Genomic DNA, 21181 nt, shown 5'->3' with positions numbered 1-21181 from the left:
TTCACTGCTCGCGCATGAGCATCGTCTCGTCTCGTACAGATGGCGGACAACGGCGTAACATCTCATGCGTTTTCTTTTGATTTTACACTTTAAGAAGGATTTAAATATCTGCCAGTGGCGGAGGAAACGGGAAAATACTACGCACGACGGTGAAAAGTCAGAGCGGGGATTTCTTTCCTTGGAACTGTTACTGACAGGAAGTGTTTTCCATGTTGTGCCTGGTAGTCGAGTCGCGACTGATGAGAAGTTTTTTGACAACGCAGCTCCAGAGCTAAAACTAAAACACATCTTAAACGGGGACGCGCTGTATTTTCCAAACTTCTCAGTTTTAGGCGCTCGGTAACTCCGGAGTAGTCCGGACGGCCGTCGTTACCATAGCAGCAGCGATGCGTTCTAAAACTAAAACGTAGTGGTGTGGACGCGGCCTAAAATGTTATAATACATATCACTGCCTTCATGTTCTCTTTCAATGTGGGTAATAAACTCGACTCCCAGAGTTATTAACAACTGGCTCATATACAGGCTGAAGTGGCCTTGCTGTGGATGTACAGTGAAGGTGTGAATCCCCTCAGTGGGGGCGCGGCCTCCTGCGGTGGAACATACCTCTCCGCCTTTCATGTTCTTCATCCCCATGTCACCCTTCCCCTTCTTGCCCTTCTTGTTCTTCTTCTTCTTGCAGCAGCACTTCTTGATGATGCAGAGGCAGCACGTCAGGATGAGCGTAGCCGCGACCACGGCGATGGCGATGATGGCCCAGGACGGCACTGAGGGGAGGGGCGAGGAGACAGATCAGGACCACACCCACGAGGAGACCAGGCAAATACTTTGACATTTGACCAACCGATCATTTAGCCGACTACATGTCACGTCCCGGGACAAATATATTTAGTGAGCGAGGGGCGAGGTTAGCAATTAGATTGGCTGGAAATGAGATTTCTCTGCCATTAGGGAAGGGCAGCCGGTGATCAATACCGAATAAAGACATTATGAGGCAGCCGACGCCCGCAGCACAAGAGCAAATTTCATTCCAAAATCATCGCTTCGGGAGCGACATCGATGAGAGTTGGTTGACGGTAAACAGGTTGGGGTTGGTCCCCGGCACTCACGTGGGATCTTGTCGATCTCATTCAGGAACTTGTTTTTGATCTCGTCGAAGGCGTCGTTCTTGTTGACCGGCTCGGTGGCGTTGTCGGCGGAGACCAGCGCGACGGAGGCCGGAGTCACGGTCATGTCGCTCGCCCCCGTTGGCTTTGCGGCGACCATGGGTGTTGTCTGATGCCTGAACAAGTTGAACTTCGTCATTCAGGCTGCACGCACAGTCCCTGGAAAACAACAGAATGAACACACACGTCTGATAAGCGCGCGGCGGTCAGTGCCACTTCTTCATCACGTGGTCAACCACAGCGTCACCGCCCGATGTGGACGGTAACTCGTTGAAAGGGTCTGATTCATTCAAGTCTGACATTAATAATGAGGCATGAGAGGATGATAAGGATTTGTGGTTTACTCCTCAAAACGCCACGTGATGTGGTCAGAGTTGTTTTAAGGCTGACGTCTAAGTCAAACGCTGAGCAGAGACACTCGACTTGCAGACATCTGAAAACCCTGTAAGTAAAGTAAAAGAAGAAGGATGAAAAGGTGAATCTGTGGCTCAGGTGGTGGAGAGGAGCAGCTGGTTCGATCAGAGGCTCCTTCTGTTCACCCGACGTCATCTGGGGAAACACTGATCCGCACATTGATCTTTGAAAGTGTGTACGAAGGGGGGGGGGGGTAGAAGTCACTTTGGACAAAAAGCATCTGGCAAATAAATACGGTCCACGACTGAGCCACCATTGTTTTCTTCTACATCTGCCACAAGTCAGACGAACGGAGTGAAGCAGGTTTTTTTCGAAGGTGCTGGTGAAAGTTATGGAGGTTAGTTTGGCTCAAAGTCTCAAGGTCAAACTCCAAATTTCTTCTACCAGGTAGATTTGTTTGAGAAATCTGCGAGTTGTTCTCCAGGGAGATTTGAGAGACTAATTAAAAACTGCTGATCATCGCAGTAGTGAGAGACACAGTGCCTGGTACACCAGTTGTCTCCGAGCTGGAAGCACCTCGCTTGCTAACGTCACTCTATAGATGCCACGTGTCCGACACAAAACGCTGACAGACAACCAGCATCTTCAATGCACCTGAATTAAAGTGATTCTCTCCCTTCTTACTTGCAGCAGTATGATGTTACACGGTGTCATGAGTTTCAAATCATGAGGTAATGATTGATATGGATGTAGAGCTGTGAAATATTGATATATATATATATATATATGTTAATAAGAGGTTTCTCAAATGTGAGCATCACGTTTCTAAGAACTCTGAACCGGTTCAAGAACCGGAGCTAATTTGGTAGAGACGGCGTATAATTAAATTAGGAAGAGGTTTTTCTGAAACTTACGATTAAGCCGAGGTCTGAACCCTTTGTAACATTCAATCCATTTCCACTGAGAAAGTGCACAAGGATTTATTTCATAAAAAGATTGATTTGTGGCACAGTGCGGTCTACGCCACTGTCTGCCATTTCACAGTGTTCCCAACATATTTCACAGGGTTGGTGAGGTCAGTGAATCAGTTACCAACAAAATGTTCATGAGAAATAACCATCCGTCATCAATTTGTCACACCTCCCTTTTGGTCTGGACGGTGCTCGGCGGCCGAGCCGACGCCGCCCGGCCAGGGAAGGTGTTTGAGCGTAGAAATAAACAAAGAGGCACAACTGCGGGACCACAGTTTCCACGGGGCCAGACTAATGTTCGACCCGAGCTCTTATCGGCTCCAGAAATCACAGCGTAACAAGTGGAGCCTGCCAACGGAGCGATGAGTGATCGGGTGACGCCGAGATTCAGAAAGAAATGAAACAGGATGACAAGCAGAAGAGACTTGTGCTGATTTGACTCAAGTCAAGAGGATACGGGCGAAAAGGAAGTTCTCAACTACCAATTCTCCAAGTTAGTGACACATATTAAAGGGCCCATACTGTCAAAATTGAGATTTCCTGGCTTTTTTTCATATTAAATAACGTCTAGGGTCTGTAAGTACGGTAAAAGATATCAATACTTCAAATAAAATACCAGAAATGTGACAATATGGGTCCTTTAATACACATTAATTATCTAAATTGAGACTGACAAGCTTTTATTATTCAGTAGCCAGGACAAGTTCATATATCTTAAAATATGTATATTCAAAACAACTTGCTTGATGTTAGAAATGACCAACATCTTATGATTATATTCTAGGGCTGCAACTTACGACTATTTTCATTACGGATTAATCTGACGATTATTTTCTCGATGAATCGATCAGTTGTTTGGTTCATAACATGGTGAAAAATGACGATCGTGTTTCTCAAAACTCCAACATGATGTTGTGTTTCGTCCACACACCAAAGATCTTCAGTTCACTGTCACAGAGGAGCACAGAAACCAGAACATATTCACATTTAAGAAGCCGACTTCAGAGAAAAAAAGCATGCACGTATACTTAAGGTTTATGTGCGTTCGTCCTGTTCGTCCCCGCACATCAAGAGACGCCAGACCAATTAAATTAACATTCATGCAAATGTGCTGGAACATTTTATCTCCTCCACTCTGAGGACGGACGGAGAGGACATCGACTAACGCTATTGTTTTATGACCGTCATTAGTCCGACTTCCCAGCAATGAGCTCTGAGTGCTCGCTCCAGACACATCAACCACGTAAACGGCTCTTTCTTTGAAAAAAAATGCTGTCTCACACCTTCAGAGCAGAATGAAAAGGTGTTCAACTGCTTTTTCTCTTTAACTAGGAACCATGTCCCCAGTCCGTATGCTTCATCTACTGAAACAACGCTGGTCATAATGGCCGAGGTCCCAATATCTCAGTTCTGAAAAAAAAGAGGCAAAAATCCATGATAACAAATCTTGTTGTAGCAATTTTAACAGAACAGAATCAAGACTATACACATGACAACTGCTCTGTGGGACTTTACTTAGCCATGGGCTCACATCAGCATGCTAACGTGCTCACAATAACAATGCTAACATGCTTTTGTTGGGTAATGTTTAACATATCTTAGTTTACTGCGTTGGCAAGCTGACATTTGCTAATTAGCAGCTGATGCTAATGGAAAAGCCACAGGTTTACTGCATTAGCATGCTAACAGTTGCCAATTAGCAGCTGATGCTCATGGAAAAGCCACAGGTTTACTGCATTAGCGTGCTAATTGGCAGTTGACACAAAGTGTAGTTTAGGCTAATGGCAATGTCATAGGTTGTTATGGACACAAACTGAAGTACTGGGCAAATTTAACGTCTGACCTGACGACTGAAGGCTAAGGGGGCTAACCTGCTCACGGTGACAAACGCTAACATGCTCATATTTAGCAGGTGGGCTACGTTAACCGTCTTAGTTTACAGCATTAGCATGCTAACATTTGCTGGTAAGCACCACCAAACACAAAGTGCAGCTGAAGCGGTTTGCAATGTCGTAGGTTGTTCTACTTTTTGAGCCAATGAAACATCTGACCCGACGACTGTGACAGATGAAAAAAAACAAAGGTAACGACTAAATTATTACAATTCAAATTTTTACAGTGTCAACTGTAAAAATTTGAAAAAACTGACAACTTTTCACTCAAATCGCAAATCGACCTCACGGTGGAAAATTAAAGTCATTACAATTTGTCAGTTGCTTGAAAATATTAAACTATTTCACTGGATATCTAAAAATCAAAGGGACCTAAACATGCATACTCAGAAATAACTATATGTATATATATATATATATATATATATATATATATATATATATATATATATATATATATATATATATATATATATATATATATATACAATACATGACGCACAGAGCTTGTAAAAAACAAGTCAGAACGAAGGAGGTTGATGATTCAGTCCCTGAACCGACAGATTTAATCTGGGAGAGGAAGTAACAGAGCTTGCCCCGTGCTCATTACCACCACCGAGATGCTCTTGAGCAAGTCTCCTGACCTCCGTCTGCCTCCGGTGGAGCTGCACAGAGGCTGACGGATCAGACTGTGGTCGCACCGAGCCGCTCAGCTCTCAGGTGGGAATGTGTGTAATCGTGTGAGTGAAGGAATTTACGTTAAAAATAGACTCATCATCCAATATTCTTTTCATATAAAACTCCCGTTTCCTGACATCTGTGGGGAGTTTTGAACTCCCGTCTCCCGACGCGAGTCTCATTTTGTGAGCGTTTGAGTCATCGCTAATTTGCCCAAAACAAAATGGCTCAGCTCCTTTTGCCCGGAGCGTTGCGGCTCATGGCAAAGTTGAGCCCTTATCGCTTCACACACACTTCTCCGAGGTTGGACGGGGATCAAGCACTCATCATGTCTTCACAAACCAAACGGGCGAAGAAAACCGCACGCACCAACACAGCGGTTTTACTGAAAATGAGCTGCCATTAGTTATGTCTACGACACAGAGGAAGACGGCTTTCATATTTGTGTGGAATGTTTGTCGGGCTGCTGTTCGCTCGTTTCATGGGAATAGGTTTAAACAGCTTTTTCCTTTTTTAAAAACAAACCCAGTGTTGAACTTGATTAAATCTGCTGTTGAGATAGTTGCTGCATCTGTTAGGTCGAATTTGTCTCTGGGAAGAACACATTAAAGTTATATAACCAGGCTCGGGAAACATTCTGTTCAGTGAAAAGCAATGCAGTGGTTCGCACTGTCGCCCCCACAGCAAGACGTTTGTCTGGGTTCCCAACCTGACAGCCGGCCGACCGGGGCCGCTCTCTGTGGACTTCTTGCCTGTGTGTGTCGGCGTCGGTCCAAACACATGCAGCCTAAGTTAATTGGAGACTCTAAATTGCCTGTGGGCGTGAATGTGAGGATGAGTGGTAGTTTGTCTGGATGTCGGCCCTGGGCTGAACCAGCGACTCGCCCGGGGTGAAGCCCGCCGTCGCCCAATGTCAGCCGGGATCGGCTGGAGCCGCCCGCAGCCCTCAGAGGACGAGCGCTATCGATAATATTACAAGAATGATTACAGGTCATTTTAGGATCATCTTCCTAAAACGCCCAAACATAGTTACTTCCTCTAATCTGCACCTTCTCCTTTAAGATTTTTAGTCAAGACCTTATCAGTACGAATAATCGTTACCTTGATTCTTCCATGTAGCATGTTGTTCTGCTCTCATATGATTCATTTTGTATTTCAACATTTGTTTGTGTGCTTTTATCAAAGTTTTAGCCCCAAAGGTCTTTGCAGTATACTGCACCTTAAATGCATATATGCTACATATATTAAATATACATATTTGAGTTGCATATATTCTATGCAATACAGGGGTTTCTTACAGATGAATAAGAGTAGTAGGAGAAAAACTTTCCACTAAACATGCACACTCATGGATTATCACGTCATATGTTGTCTGGATCTTCATTAAAAGGAAAAATATGAGTCATTTAGGAACATGACTCAACATGCCCGTGGGCTACGTGCTCTTGGATAATTAGCCAACACCTGTCAAACCCTAATCTTGATAATCATCGTTCGCACATGTAAACACATGTCTGAGAAATGCTGCTTCCTCATCGAGCCGTCACGCCGCGGCTGATGACGGCTCGATGACCACGCAGAGCGACGGGGAAACCCCCGGACCTGCAGAGACGCATGTCGCCGCCATTTGTGTGTGTGTGTGTGTGTGTGTGTGTGTGTGTGTTATTAAGAGCTTATTAGCACTCAGGTCAGACCCGAGAGGAAACAACCTAAGGAGAGTGAGCTAAAGTCATGCAGCTGCTTCATTACACCACAACAAGTTCCCCCGAACAGCAATTAATTAACAAACTACAGCCGGACGGACAAGTCCTTTGTTTCGCCCCCTCGGCCCTGACAACTAGCCCGGTACACCAGTGCACAGCCGCCCGCCAGTCGCCGATCCATACGTCTGTGTATTCGTGGAAATGGGAACGTGTTTAAAGTCCAACGTTGCATTTTCAGCCATAATAAAAAATAAGGTCGAGCAATGAACTCATATCAAAATGGCCTCTGTAGATGGAGAGAGAACTGGCGCTGTGGGGTCACGTGAGCAGAGCTCGGGGGCAACAGTCAGGGGCACTGGGGCGGCAAATGAAGTATTGAATATCAGGGCAGCGTGAAAAGGTTGTTGTATTAAATGGGAAACGACAGCGATGGCTGCTCAGTAGTCACAGGCCACCGGGCGACCAGGGTCCTTCAAGATACAGAGCAATCCAAATAGTGTGACCCCTTGAAATGATTCAGCCCCCGCTGAGGGCCCCCCATCCCCCACCATCTGTGACATGCGTGGGCGGCGGAGTGCTTGGCCTCCAGCTGAACTAGCTGTGCAGCTTCGTTTCCTCTAAGTCGTACTGATGTGATCGCTACAATGCAGCGGGAGGATTTTTAAAAACGTACAAGAAGTACTGGACATACTCCAAATTGGACAATTCTAGATTTGGGCCAAAAAGAAAAAACGCGAGGTAGTATTTGATGATCTCTCCTCTGCATGTCTGCTCTAATTTTGTATATTTATACTCTTCATCCTGACTGACTCCTTCATTTCATCTGAATCTCATTGAGCTATTTTCGGTGCGAGCCAAGTTGCGTAAGATGCCAAGGATACGGTTTAAAGGGTAATTCTTCAAAGGCGTTGCACGCATCTCCAATTTATGAAAAAACACAGTGGAAGAAGAGAACCGGGAGAGAATGTATGGGCTCGGCCGCCGCTGCGTCAGAGCTGACCTCTGGTCTGTCTGGACTCCATCTCGGCTGAAACTGTTTTGTACGGGAACATTTAGAGAACGAGGGACATACAGTACTTCACGAGCTCCGTCGGACAGAGCGTCGCTGTTCAGTCAGAGATGTTGGAGTCGTTTCAATTAGAGATAATGTGCAGCTTTGTTCCTGAACTCCTGCTTCTCGACGGTAATTCACACCCGCTGAAATGGACTCGGGGCTCCCGCGGTCGTAATAGTCTCATTTTGGCCAAGTCCTAACAGGATTACTGGGGGGGATAGTAACGGCTGCGTTGCTTGTTATTTACCACTGAAGTATGAGATACGGTGCAGAGCGAGTCTCTGAGAGGTTCATACATTATCACGGATAATGCTGCAATTATAATTCTACTATTATTCATTTAATGAGATTATTACTGCTCTTCTGCCTACAAACGTAAATCAAAATATTGATCAACTAAATATCTGGGCTGCTTCTAGTTGCATCTTTTTTTTGTTTTCTCTCATCGCTGCTTTTGAGCCATGTTGCCTCGTACGGTATCGCTCGCTCATCACTTGTGTACTGTACTTCACTGAGGAGATTTCGGTGGGCTCTGCACAGTCGGTTGAATGTTGGATGAAGTGTGTTCGTGCAACGTGGCCCGGACGCAGCTGCAACACACTCCCGTTGCTTTTGTCGTTTCGTGGTGCAGAGCCAAGAGGCTGACAAAAGCTCTGGCAGCGCGCAAAAACACTGGACGCGGTGCAATGTGTTGCCGCGCCGACGCCAGATTCTGAAAACTCTTGACCAGGAGCCTTCGAGCCTTCGAGCCTCAGTCGATCCGTGGGAGTTTGCCAAGCATCTGAAGGAGGCGCAGGTTTACTGAGCAGTGATCACAACCTTAAACTCCACTAACGAGGCTCTGACTTCATGAAGTTTTCATGTATTTGTACCATCTCAGTGTAGTTTTACATGCTGCCTCATTAATACTAATGAGCTCCCCTGCCAGTGGTTGTTCTTCAGTCAGGCCAACCGCAGGCAACAGATTGCAGCCTCGTTCTGTGGCGTGGTGAAACTTGAAGAATGTTATCTGACGTTGTGTTTGAGCAGAAATCCAAAACCAACCAACAACAAACCGCCTCCTTGAATAAGCTTATAACAGGAAGTTGTTGTTTTTGTTTACAGGAAGTTGTAAGGGAAAAATTTAACACTGTGTTGCTGCAGTAATCCTGCACAGCGCTGTAATCTAAAAAAGATAGATGACGCCCGTCCACGGAAACATTTGCTTCCTGACATCCGATGATCGCGCAGCGTTTCCTCAACCACCTTCTGTTGTGCCACTTGCTGGCTCAGCGACGGAGCGACCGCTTCCAGTTGCTTTGTTAATAAAGTTAAAACAACAACAACAAATAAAGGTTGGATTATAATTCCACGCGTTTTTACATGGCATCAAGATCTGCTTAATAAACTAATAAAATATGGAAATGTAACTGAGGACCTTTAAAGCGAAATCCCAGCTGTCATCTCTCTTTCCTGATTTGATTGTCCCGTGGTTTGGTGTAATGTGGACGTACAGTAGAGTGTGGTCTAATGAAATAAGAGCCGACAGTTACTGGTGGATTTCGACAAAGTTTACAACTTTTAAAGTTTACTTCCTGATTTTCAAAAAACAGAGAAATGATAAAAATCCCCAAAAATGTTTTGTCAGCAAAGTTCCAATCAACTTGACTGTGCACCGGCGAACAGCAGAGCGATTGACGTTGTTTCCACGTCGGCTCGACGGCAGCTGATCTGCAACACAGTCAGCACAAGTGTCCAGGGCATCAGGCGTCAGATCTCAGCGTCAGGGCTGCACGCACGCTCTGAATGCAGAACGCGAACAATGCAAAGCATCCACAAGGAAAAAAAGACAGCGGCCATCAGTCAGACACTCCAACGTGGTAATTAACACCTTCATGTCAACAGAACGCAAGTGCAGCAGGAAATCCTGCAGCTGATCCGAGGCGAGCGAGCGAGATAAGGATGTCGGGAAGGTTCCTCGCTCGCTCGCCATCGCACTGAAGACAATCCAGAGATCGCTCATACAGCTCATTGTGCGCTGACCCCGCGGGGTCGTTCCACAGAGGCCCGTCTACAAACCTGCACGCGGAGATAAAAACAAGATGCTCATTCTCACCTGCAGCCCAATGAATGTGACTCAGCTATTATCAGGAGGGGTCCTGATGAGAGAGAGGAGGCGGGAGGCACAGAGGTTTGAACGCTGAGCGAGGAGCCGCAGGATCGTTTACAGCCGGTTGCCATACATCCCCCCCCCCTCAGCAGAACCCCCCCTGTCCCCTGATAGGCCGATTAATCATCCTGTCACGGAGATAGTGACCCAATCTGCATGTGAGGCTGTGTGGAGGAAACGTGAAAGAGGAGAGGGCTTCTGCAGCAATGCAGATACCGGAGGCCGCAGACATTCTGGTTTATGGAAAGAAAAATACGTAGAGAATATGAACCATCTGCTGCCGCTGCATTAAAGGAGTAGTTCGGGAAATACTCTGTGGTGAAGAGTTAGAAGAGACGATGGATAATCTCTCGTCTGTGCATTTCGTACTAAGCGATAACCAGCGGCCGGTTGGCTTCTCTTTAAAGCCCCACTGGTTAGTCAGTTAACAGATTAGTCGATTATGACAATATTAGCTGGTTGCAGCTTTTCATATCTGAAGATTTGCTTCCCCTGTTCGTACACGAAACGTGTTTCACTGTTGGACACCTGGTGGAACCAAACATTTCAGAGACTAATGACGGAAACTAATTCATCTTAATCTCACCAATGAACATGTTTCCTCTCATTTGTGCAATCTGTACAATAGTCATTCAATGTAAAACTACATTTCTGGCATGTTTATTAAACAGTCCGACACATAAACCCACAGAAAACAGCCAATTGTTGTTTAACACTTGGTTTTTAAAATTGATTCAAAGAACTGAAAGAAGATTTCGTTGTTCGGTAGATTTTGCTTCCATTGGACCGAGCCGGGCTATAGCTGCCCCCCCCCCCCCCCCCCATTTACTCGGTTTTATGCTAAGCTATGCTAACCTTCTGCTGGTTGTAGAAGCTGTCAATCTTCACATCTGACTCTCCATCAGAGGCGTATTTCTCCTTTAAATCAACCACTTTGCTTTACAGAAACTCTCATCCTTAAACTCCTTAAAGTATCCACATCGGAGGCATTTCACAGAACTGCTCCAGGATGATGAAACGCTGTGAAAAGCGTTTCCTCTGCTGTGCCTCTCCACGACCGTCGCACATCCTCCTCTGGACAAACCTCACCACAGCAACCGGGCACGATTTTCTCCCTCTGCAGATTGTGAGAGGGGAGAAAATGCCCCATCGGCGCGGCAGGAAGCCGAGAGCGACGGCGTCTGGCCGTTTAACACCACGGCTCTCCGCCCGTCGTCTGCCAGCGACACACCGTCACGTGGGCCTGGCGCCGGGACGAGTGGAGGCCCTCACCTGCAGCGAGGAGCCGCCGGGCGATCGCCGCGATGACAGTGGTGCCAATGTGTCAGGAGGGAAAAATCACTGACTCACTCAGGATGAGGATGGAGCTGAAGTGGCCCTGTCCATCTGAACACACTTCTGCTCCTGGGAAACCTTCCAATATACGAGCCGAGTGCAAATTATTGCAAACTAATGAGGCGGCAGGAAGGAACAAGGGCGATGTGGGTCGAGAGGAGGCACACAGCGACTCCACAGGGCCACGCAGTCAAAACAAGCCCCTTCGCTTTCTCTGCTATTCCCCAATCCGAGGCAGCAGCAGCAGCAGCAGCAGCTGCAGCCCAAAGAGGAAGGAGAAGTGAGATTGGTGAACTTCAAAGCCTCCTCTGGGCTTTTTTTTCTGGTTAAATATGAGAAAGCAGGAGAGTGTGTCTCCGTGTGGGAGCCACGGGGAGTGGCAGCATCCTGAGGCCCGGACGTAATGAGCCCGTCTGAACGTTAAAGAAACCTTCAGAGCAAAAAGTCTCCTGCTCCGTGGAGGTTGGAGAAGTCAACATATCACATAACATATATATATATATATATATATATATATATATTTATACACGATTCCTCACATGACTGTACCTCTGAAAGCTGAACGATCCCATTTCCTCCAGAAATACGAGCCAGCGACTGTCTCTGATAATTACAACAGCGGAGACTCGGGGGACGGAACAAACCTGGTTCATATTTCAGGATGTGACTTCAGGACACTTGGGTTTGTTTCGAATGTGCACGGGTTCAAAATCCTCCCAGTCTCCTCAAACAACCACAACAAGAACAACAAAAAAAAACCCCAAACCCCGGCGCTATTTCTAGTGTCTCCGATGAATGTGAATCAGGTGGACGGAGGTTCAGTTGTGGGAGTGACAGGCCTGATGCAGGAGAGCAGCAGTCAGCGTTAGGCAGTAATAGGTACAAGCCGACCGAGATGGGTTTCGTCCTCGGTCGTGTGACTTCAGTGCCGCCTGAGCTTCACGTCCCACGAGGGACGGGAGAGAGAGAGAGAGAGACAGAGAGAGAGAAAGAGCGTCCTGCAGCACTTTATGAAAACCCCCCACCTCTCTACCCTCCACGCTCCCTCAGCACAACTGTCAGCCTCCTCTCTCGTCCGCCTCTGCTCTGCGGAGATGAACCGCCCGGCGTCCGAAGGGAAACGACACAGTAGTGACGCTGAAGTGTATTTTTTCGTGGTGGGAGATGGTCGGGGGGGAGAAGCAGAGCGTCTGTCAGCGAGTGGCGGCGTCCTGGACGCTCTCCAGGAAGAGAGAGGATGCACCGCACCCAGCGGGCGAGCTAACTGAGCCGTGATCAATGAGAATGATCTAGATACAGGACGGCGGTCACACCACACCCCCCTGATGTGGGAGCATCCGTAGATCACACACGCACGCACCACACAAGCTGAGCGAAGACGAGGGGCACAGCTGGATGCGGGGGCACATCAGGAGCCGGGCGGGATGCTCAGTAGTTTCCCTTTTTCAGGAAGACGAGGAATCATCTTTTGAGTAAAGTTTGGACCCACGCGCGCCGAGAAAACTATGAGATTCACACAGCAGCTACAGCGAAACCAACACACAGGAAAGTCAGATGCGGCGTCTGCGACCGCGTGTGTGTTCTAAAAAGAGATGCGGACAGAGTTGAAATCAGACCTCACCAGCTCTGCTGTAGATGCTGTCGCCCACGACAGACCGGCCGACTCACCAGGAGAGGCACTCGGGGTTTAATGTTACAAAACCTGGATAACGTCCGCCGGCCGCTCTCCCATCAGCACCACAAACTGCAGTCGTCTTCACACTGTTTCCACTGCAGCACTACTTGTTCTCCCACACACACACACACACACACACACACACACACACACACACACGCTCACTCATTCTCTCTGTAACTACCCCCACCTCCCTTTTCTCTCTCAATCCCCTCCTCCTCTCCCTGTCTCCACTATTTCTGTCTCTTTCACTGAAAGGATCCCCCTCCTCCCTCGTCCCCTCCTCCCTCGTCCCCTCCTCCCTCGTCCCCTCCTCCCCTCCTCCCTCGCTCTCTCTCCATCCTCCATCTCTCCGCCGCCCGGCCGGCTGATTTGCGATGCTGCTCACAAGGTGCCGTATGCAGCAGTCCGTGCCCCGGTCAAACACACGAGGGCGAACCCCCCCCCCCCCCCCAAAAAAAGCGTCCATATGCCGGCCTGCCCACGCCCTCGTTCTCTGCAGCCCCGCCGCTCGGAGGCTCCACGCGGCTCTGACATGTTCCTCAGCTCGCCAGGCGGGAGATGTGGTGGATGTACATGAGTGAAAAAAAAAGAAAGAAAAGATGACACAGTCATGGATGAGACCTTGAGATAATGACACGAACACAAGGAGAAGCAGCTCCATTCAGTTGTCTGAATTATGTCCTCTACCACCGCCACTGCCATCAAACATCTTAATCCTATAACGACGAACATTTGCAGGGTTTATTTCACTGTATGTGTATAAATATAGGAACATTCTTACACTGTGGTATGAATAAATGAATAAAAAAAGAACACTTTACATAAATTGTCATCAATGCCCTGAGATACTCTTCACTATCCCTGCTGTTTAATTTTTTCCTTATTAGCAGGAAACTATCAGTGTGTAAATCTGCTTATCTAACAAGATTCGGTGACACACACACACACACACACACACACACACACACACACACACACACACACACACACACACACACACACACACACACACACACACACAGACTCTCTCTCTCTCTCTCTCTCTCTCTTTCTCTTAACACCGACGCTGAACCAGACAGTTCGGAGCCCTACGGCGTTTCACTGTGTGTCACCGAGAATCATCATCGGGCCCCTTAAGTGAATCACTCTCCTTATTGGCCGGCAGTGAGCACTCGAACCAGGAATCAATACAGTCTCATCAGTAAAAAAATGGAGACGGAGAGGGAGAGGGAGGGGGAGGAGAGAGAGGAATTGGCCCTTTTGCGATTTCAAAACATACAACTGAAGTGAGAGGGATTTCATTTCTTCCCCGTCTGTGGGAATAACCTCCTCTCCGCGTCGTGTGGACGCTGGTTTAGAATTAGAAGTGATGCAACGATTACTGTGGGGGAGAGGGATCAGAGTCATACTCACATAAAGGAAAACGACACGAGCACAGCGTGTACTGTACATATATATATATATATAAACTGTACATATATATATATATGTGTCACCGTACGGTGGCCCTGGAGTGGCAAATCACAACCACAAATAGAAAAACACAACTTCCGGGTGAAGTAGAAACGCTGTGTTGTGTTTTTTGTTTCTCTGATTTGCCATTTTTCTTTGATTTGTCGTAATTTCTTTGATTTGTCGTTATGTTTTTTGATTTGCTGTTGTTGTTTTTTCAGATTTTACCGTTGTGTTGGTTTTTTTTTTATTGTTGTTCTTTCCTATAAGTGGTAGTGATTTGCACTTCGGGGCCTCCGCAGCCTGGAGACGCAGTACGAACACTCTCTGCTGACTGTTGCTGCTCCACCACCTACACAGAGAACCTACACATCATCAGCGTAATTTCATTGAGCAAGAAGTAAGAGAGAGGGGAAACAATAAGAAACCCCATCAGACCTCACTTTGAACTAAACAGGCCAAGTCACCAGAGAGACTCAGAGCATCTTAAAATACATATTTAATAAGCTCACGGCCGTGTACTGAAGCCGCTCAGTCAACGACTCCGGGAAGACATGGAAATGCATTTCCTCACCCCGGCTTCTTCTACCAAACTCCAGACATTCAGCAGAACCTCAGCGGGAACAAAGAGGAAAGTGGGACGGATGAGGAGAACATCTAGTGCTGGTTTTCATCTGCGGTGGAGCAGTGAAGCATCTCCACACATCTCTCTCGGGTGACTGCTGCCCCCGTGTATGTGTGTGTGGTCAATGTAGCCGCGGCCGACACTCATGGATTAGATCTGCTGCAGCGGTGCAACACTTTGCGTTTCATTGCGTCGTACTCGTCGTAGATTCCTCTCTGCTCTCGGCACCGCGTTTCCATCACGCGTCTCCGGAACCGCTGCTCAGAAAGTTGCTCGAAGATATTGCGTCGCTGCAACCGAGGATTGCAAAGATACGGCGAGAGAGAATTCCCATTTAGTATCTATATCAATAAAAAAAAGGGGCAGTTTGTGTCACCGGGAGTATGAGAGAAAAAGAAAGAAAAGATGATTTGTGAAATGTTCCATCAATTCATTGACAGAATATGTATCTAGGCGACTAAACTGACCATCTTTGGTTCGATGGTTTCTTTTTTTAGAACGACGAATTCATTATCAAGAAAATAGCTGCCGGATGAATCGATCATCGTGTCATTGTTCTTGAACAACGTGAGCAGCCGGCTGAGCTGAGAGCGGAGAGAATATCTGGTCTGTATAGATTCACCAGGTGGACAAAGACACAACTTCCCTCCTCTTGTCTCTCAGGTCTACGAATCTGTTCACGTTGGTTCAACAAAGGTCTAAAACAAAAGTCTTTTGTCTTATTCAGCGAATAAAATAAAAAAAGGACTATTTTCTCACTCATCTGTAGCGTCACGAGGCGGAATGTGTCTTTCTTCTTCTGCTGCTTTGTGTAGTCAACAGTCTGCATTTAGTAAAATGTGCTGCATATTCACACAACGGACTGTGGCCCGCTGGTCCCTCGGGGTGGGAACGTCCCTGCGGTTTATATCGAGCTGATCAATGTTTATAACAGTGAAGGCTGAATTACGGCAGATGGCTGAACTGACGGCGGCAGCAGCCAGTAACCGTCCGTCCAGGCGTGGTCGGTCGTCCGCTGGGCCCCCCCCCCCGAGGTTCTGGAGCTTCCTCCTCCTCCTCCTCCTCCTCCTCCTCCTCTTCCACCTCCTCCCTCTTCCTCCTCCTCCTCTTCCTCCTCCTCCCTCTTCCTCCTCCTCCTCTTCCTCCTCCTCCCTCTTCCTCCTCCTCCTCCCTCCTCCCTCTTCCTCCTCCTCCTTCCTCCTCCTCCTCCCTCTTCCTCCTCCTCCTCCTCCTCTTCTTCCTCCTACTCCTCCTCCTCCTCCTCCCTCTTCCTCCTCCTCCTCTTCTTCCTCCTACTCCTCCTCCTCCTCCATCTTCCTCCTCTTCCTCCTCCTCTTCCTCCTCCTCCTCCCTGGCAGAGCATTTCTAAGAACAGATGGGGGGAGCGGGGGAAAACCCAACACGACGCCTCACGCTGACATCTAGTGGAGTCCAAAACACGCGAATACACGAGAGACAGATCTGTTTACTTCATACTCCACTGTGCTGATTTCATTTTCGGATCACGCGTGGCGAATGAAATCAAAGTTTTCACATAAGATGATCGATAATCGGCCCTTTTCCCTCTCAGGTCGATGAGTGGCTCAGGCTGCAGAGGGGCCGTGTGAGGAGGCGTCCAGCCGCAGACAGTCTGCCGTCTATGGACGCCGAGGGGCACGGAGGTTCTTTCGAGATGGCGAAGAATGGGTGATGTTGCTGCGAGAGGACGGAGGCATGTGACATTGTGCAGTGATCTGTCTACTTTATAAAAAATAAAAAAAAGGACGGTCGCAGCAATGACGCTGGAGTGAAGAATCTCCTCCTCCTCCTCGTCCTCGTCCTCCCTCGTGTCTCTCTCCGTCTCAGCCCTTAAGTTCACAGTGTCCGCTCAGAGCCTCGACACACACTCACACACACACACACACACACACACACACACACACACACACACACACACACACACACACACACACACACATACTCACAGCCGAAAACCTTGAATCTTGAAAAGAGTCTGGAGGCGATCTCAGTGAGGACGTTGTCTGTCAGGAAACCCTGAAAGAGAAAAACACAACGTGAGCCCACAGAGGCTTATTTCAAACCTTTCAGTCACAGAAACATTACTCTGAAGCTCAACCCTTCTGGATTATGTAAATGTTCAGTGTGTGACTGATTTGAAAAGTTGTTAAACTGTGTGTGTGTGTGTGTGTGTGTGTGTGTGTTTCATTTCAAGATAATCTCAGGCTCACTCCATGGACATCGAGTGTGATCTGCATTCCTTTAAATTAAAAACTATTAAATGAGGATAGAAAAACAAAAGGAAACTTTCAAACGCAGAAAAAAAATAATATTTTCCAGCCAGAGGAGGAATATTGACAGTCGCCTCCCTCTCACATAAACAGGCCGATATATGCCTGAAGCCAAACTGATGCACAAAGCTGCAAGACGGACGAATTATCGCTGATGAGGCGACGGTCGGCCTCAACGGTTACTGAGATAATCACTGTCATTATCCCGGTCGAGGCCTAATGAGCGTCGCTCCGCCAGTCAACATTCGACACCTGAGACGCTGAAAACCATCACGGGAAGTTCTCACCTGAGCCAGCGGAGCAGTGAGTTCACAAAACAGCCGTTTATTAATACTTCAGCATATGACGACAGAACGACGTTTTGACAAATGAGAGACACCGATTGGCCGAAACCAAAGAAACAAAGAATTTAAAGACGACATAATCACGTACATAGAGATTTTTAATAAAGGAATCTAGACTCAGTGTTCAACTGACAAACTCACATGGCGGATCATTCATTGACTAATTTATAAGTCAGATATGCTATAAGATATTATATCTTTTTTTCATGGGGAAAAAAAGGTGAACGTTTGAAATAGCTTAGCTCAACTCCTTCAAGCAACTCTGAAGTAATTATGCCATTTTACCTTGTTTGCTTAATTTGTGCAAAAACCAAACAATTTGTGGTTTTGCTTCGCTATTCTTTTTCATCAGCATACGCCTGCGAGGCGACCAGAGGAGATATTCAATCTGTTAGAAGTGTTCTGTACCTCTGCTGTTTTCACAACAGAGAGTCCGAAACCAAGGTCTGAACCCACGCTGGTGTTTTTTGCTACATTGTTCACATTTGATCCCGTTCGTTTGTGGTTTTCACGTTGCCACTAAAGAACCTCACATGACAAACCCACGTCCTGTCGCCGTCACGTGTCCCTGATACTTGACTCTGATTGGTTTGTAGGCGGACGGGCGTCTGACGTCGGTGTGTCGTCAATGCGGCGGGAAGACTTTTCCATATCCTCTCGCATGCGTCTTTCAAGTTGACTTTCTGTTGTTTCGTTGGACCAAGTTGCAATGAAATTGGTGATGGAGTTCTTTTTCTTCTTCTATGATAACTCGCTGCCTGAACTTCCTGTCATTGGTCCAAAAGTCCGAAAGATCCCCAAAAAGTTTTTTCACGCTGCTAACGAATCGAACCATGGTTTGATTTGATCCGGACCGAGACCACTCACTACCATTTTGGTCCATTGGTCCAGAAATTGCAGAGAAAGCGACTAAGATCTGATCGTCGTAGCTTCAATAGGACGATGTCTTTGGTCTCGGGGCGCTTTTCAGTTTGATCAGATCTTAGTCACTTTCTTTGCATCGTGACGTTTCCCAGAACAATTTTCTGATGAGGGCATCACAGAACTTTTACGATCAGTCAAATTTCGTCCATGTTCTTCGACAGATCTTTTGAGAATATTCTGTTTGTGGCCCAATCTCCTACTCCAATTTTGTCAAAAAACAATCAATTTCATGACTCAGCAGACTTAATTGCTTTATTGTGATTGTATCATGAACGACAATCCACAGGGAGAGATAACCAACTTCAATTTGTCCACTTCAGTGAAGGAAAACAAGCAATTTAAATCTGCCATCATCATAAAAGCTTTTCTTCTGCAAATCATGTATATCATACATGATGAAAACATACTCAAAGAGCTCATTTTCCATTTAAAAATAGCTTTTTCAATAAGTAAAAGCCCCAAGGTCAATCCACCATGGACCTTCTCGTACCATAACATCTATGCTGAACACAATCGTCGTTATGATAGTTAAAGAAATCCTGCGACCCTTTTAAACTCGAACACTCAGCAACTCAAATCATCCCTGGACAACAAGATGGCAGATGAAGAATCTCAGCACGACAGCGAGGAATAATTTCACGGTTCACCGGAGAGAAAAGACGAGCGTGGGGGAAGTCTTCAGGTTCCTGCGCACTGGAAAGACCTGCAGTGCTCAGAGAGACACTATGAAACTGTCAGAGCGAATTGTTTGCAGCCGGCTGAGGCGTCGCGGTGACAGGGAGGAGAAAACGCTCCGACGCCGCTTCGCTTTGCAGCAGAATATATATACGTTCATACAGACAGAAAGGTCAAATGACTGAAAACAAACACACCAGATCAAACCGGACTGGGTTCCTCAAACCTTCATGTAAAGGATCCTGTCTTGTTATATGCTTATGTAATAAATGTTAACGCATGAGGACAAATACAAGGTCAAATCTAACACAACATTTTTTTTTTTAAAGATCATAAATTGGGCCGGCTGACGGCGGCCACCGGGCGCTGATGTGCAGATCCTCAGATACAATCACGTTAAGGGGGAATTGGCTCTTGGTGAACGTAATTGGATCTTTCCAACACCTATTCATGTCCCCAAGGGAGCAAACTATGCAAAGTGAAAATGAAAGAGAATGTAATGAAGACTGTGTCCTTTTGATTTGCATTACGAGTCAGCATCAGTAGGCAGCGCTGGCAGCGGAGTCTTATCGAAAATAAAAGAAACATTGCTCGGGCAAATCTCTTAAGGTCACGTCGACAGACAGTGTCACTCCAGGTGAAGGAATTCTCCAGACTTTCAGGGACATGCGCCTGAAAACACTGAAAACCTTGAACGTGTTGGAGGATTCGTAGGTTAATGCTTCTGGTGCAGGTCCTGCCCTTCAAAATCAAAATGGTGGAGAGGTTGATAAGCACTTATAATCATTACATCTCCATAGCCTGGCGTAGAAAGACCTCTCGGTTCATTTTCGATTTCCAACACGTGTTACCAACGGACGCAGACCAATCACGTGACGCCTGTTGAGCAACCGACCAGAGCAGAGAGGAGATGTGTCTGTGATGTCTGTGACGTCTGTGATGATGATTCCACAATGTCTGTGAACAGTGTTCACGTCTTTGTGGGAGCAATTTGAAGATATATCGGGTGCTTTTAGTTAAATGCTCGTTCATCAGCGGCAGCCATCTTGGTTGTCATGGTATTAACCCCGCCCACTATCAGATAATCGGTTGTGATTGGACCGGCAAGTTCTCTGCCGGAGGGAAATCACCTCCCAACGGAGGAGGATCCAGACCGTGAGTCCTGCATAGCGAATTTGAACGAGCTCCCAGAATTCATCTGGGTCCCAGGCTAGCATCTCCAGCTAGCACAGCGCAGTTAACACGTGGCACCACAGACAACACCTATTCCTTTGCCACCACATCGACCACGACAGACAACGCTCTGGTGACGGACAGTGTCTGTGACCGTCGCTATGGCGATCACGCCGGCGCCATGCATCAGACACGCCCCCACAATCCAGCGTTAAAGCCACACGTGTGTACGCGTGAACGCTCAGCTACGGAAAGGCCCTGTGGCTTTGGAGACTGAAATAATGTGTTGTTGCGATGCGACACTATATTTTAAGCTTTTGGCAAAATGCAAAAGAACAAGAACATTTTGTCTGTGAACTTCGTGTAATGTTGTGATTCACAGGAGCTTGGATATTGTCTGAGCAACATCAGTTTCTGATCACAGGTAAAGAGATGTGTTGTGAAAAACACCGTTGGTTAATTTTAACATGAGAAAAAGGTGATGAACACGTGTTTGTTGCATCTGAATGAGAATCTGATGTCTGACGGTGGCCGTGTTGCAACCCGTGCAATTTTCATGAAATTGACTATTAAAGATTCGGTTCTTGTTTTTTTTCCAAAGGTTTATTCATTCCAGAGTTTGGGCCGACTCTCGTCTGTTCACACGAAAGCTTTCTGAAACTAGAGATACACTGAGATGGATATTAATGTGATGGCAGCAGTGTGAAAACAAAGATAAGCTAG

The 21181-nt window shown here is 46.9% G+C and overlaps 1 protein-coding gene across 4 annotated transcripts in view; it reads right to left on the bottom strand.

Moving 5' to 3' along the window:
* Window positions 1–21181, bottom strand: part of LOC118317025 (synaptotagmin-2-like) — a 54738-nt gene that overhangs the window by 12957 nt on the left and 20600 nt on the right. For 3 of the 4 annotated variants that reach the window (XM_035645444.2, XM_035645443.2, XM_035645446.2), the window contains exons 3-5: window positions 17019–17088; window positions 1107–1322; window positions 604–764 (exon numbers count right to left, since the gene is read on the bottom strand). In XM_035645444.2, the coding sequence (XP_035501337.1) occupies window positions 604–764; window positions 1107–1302 (357 nt within the window). In that variant the 5' untranslated portion in view covers window positions 1303–1322; window positions 17019–17088. Of the gene's footprint in view, window positions 1–603; window positions 765–1106; window positions 1323–12920; window positions 13097–17018; window positions 17089–21181 lie in introns of those variants that run through there. The other variant, XM_035645445.2, reaches the window with a different exon arrangement.

This window comes from Scophthalmus maximus, chromosome 3 (assembly GCF_022379125.1).
Source record: "Scophthalmus maximus strain ysfricsl-2021 chromosome 3, ASM2237912v1, whole genome shotgun sequence".
Lineage (NCBI taxonomy): Eukaryota > Metazoa > Chordata > Actinopteri > Pleuronectiformes > Scophthalmidae > Scophthalmus > Scophthalmus maximus.
This window is presented reverse-complemented; position numbering and strand designations above follow the sequence as displayed.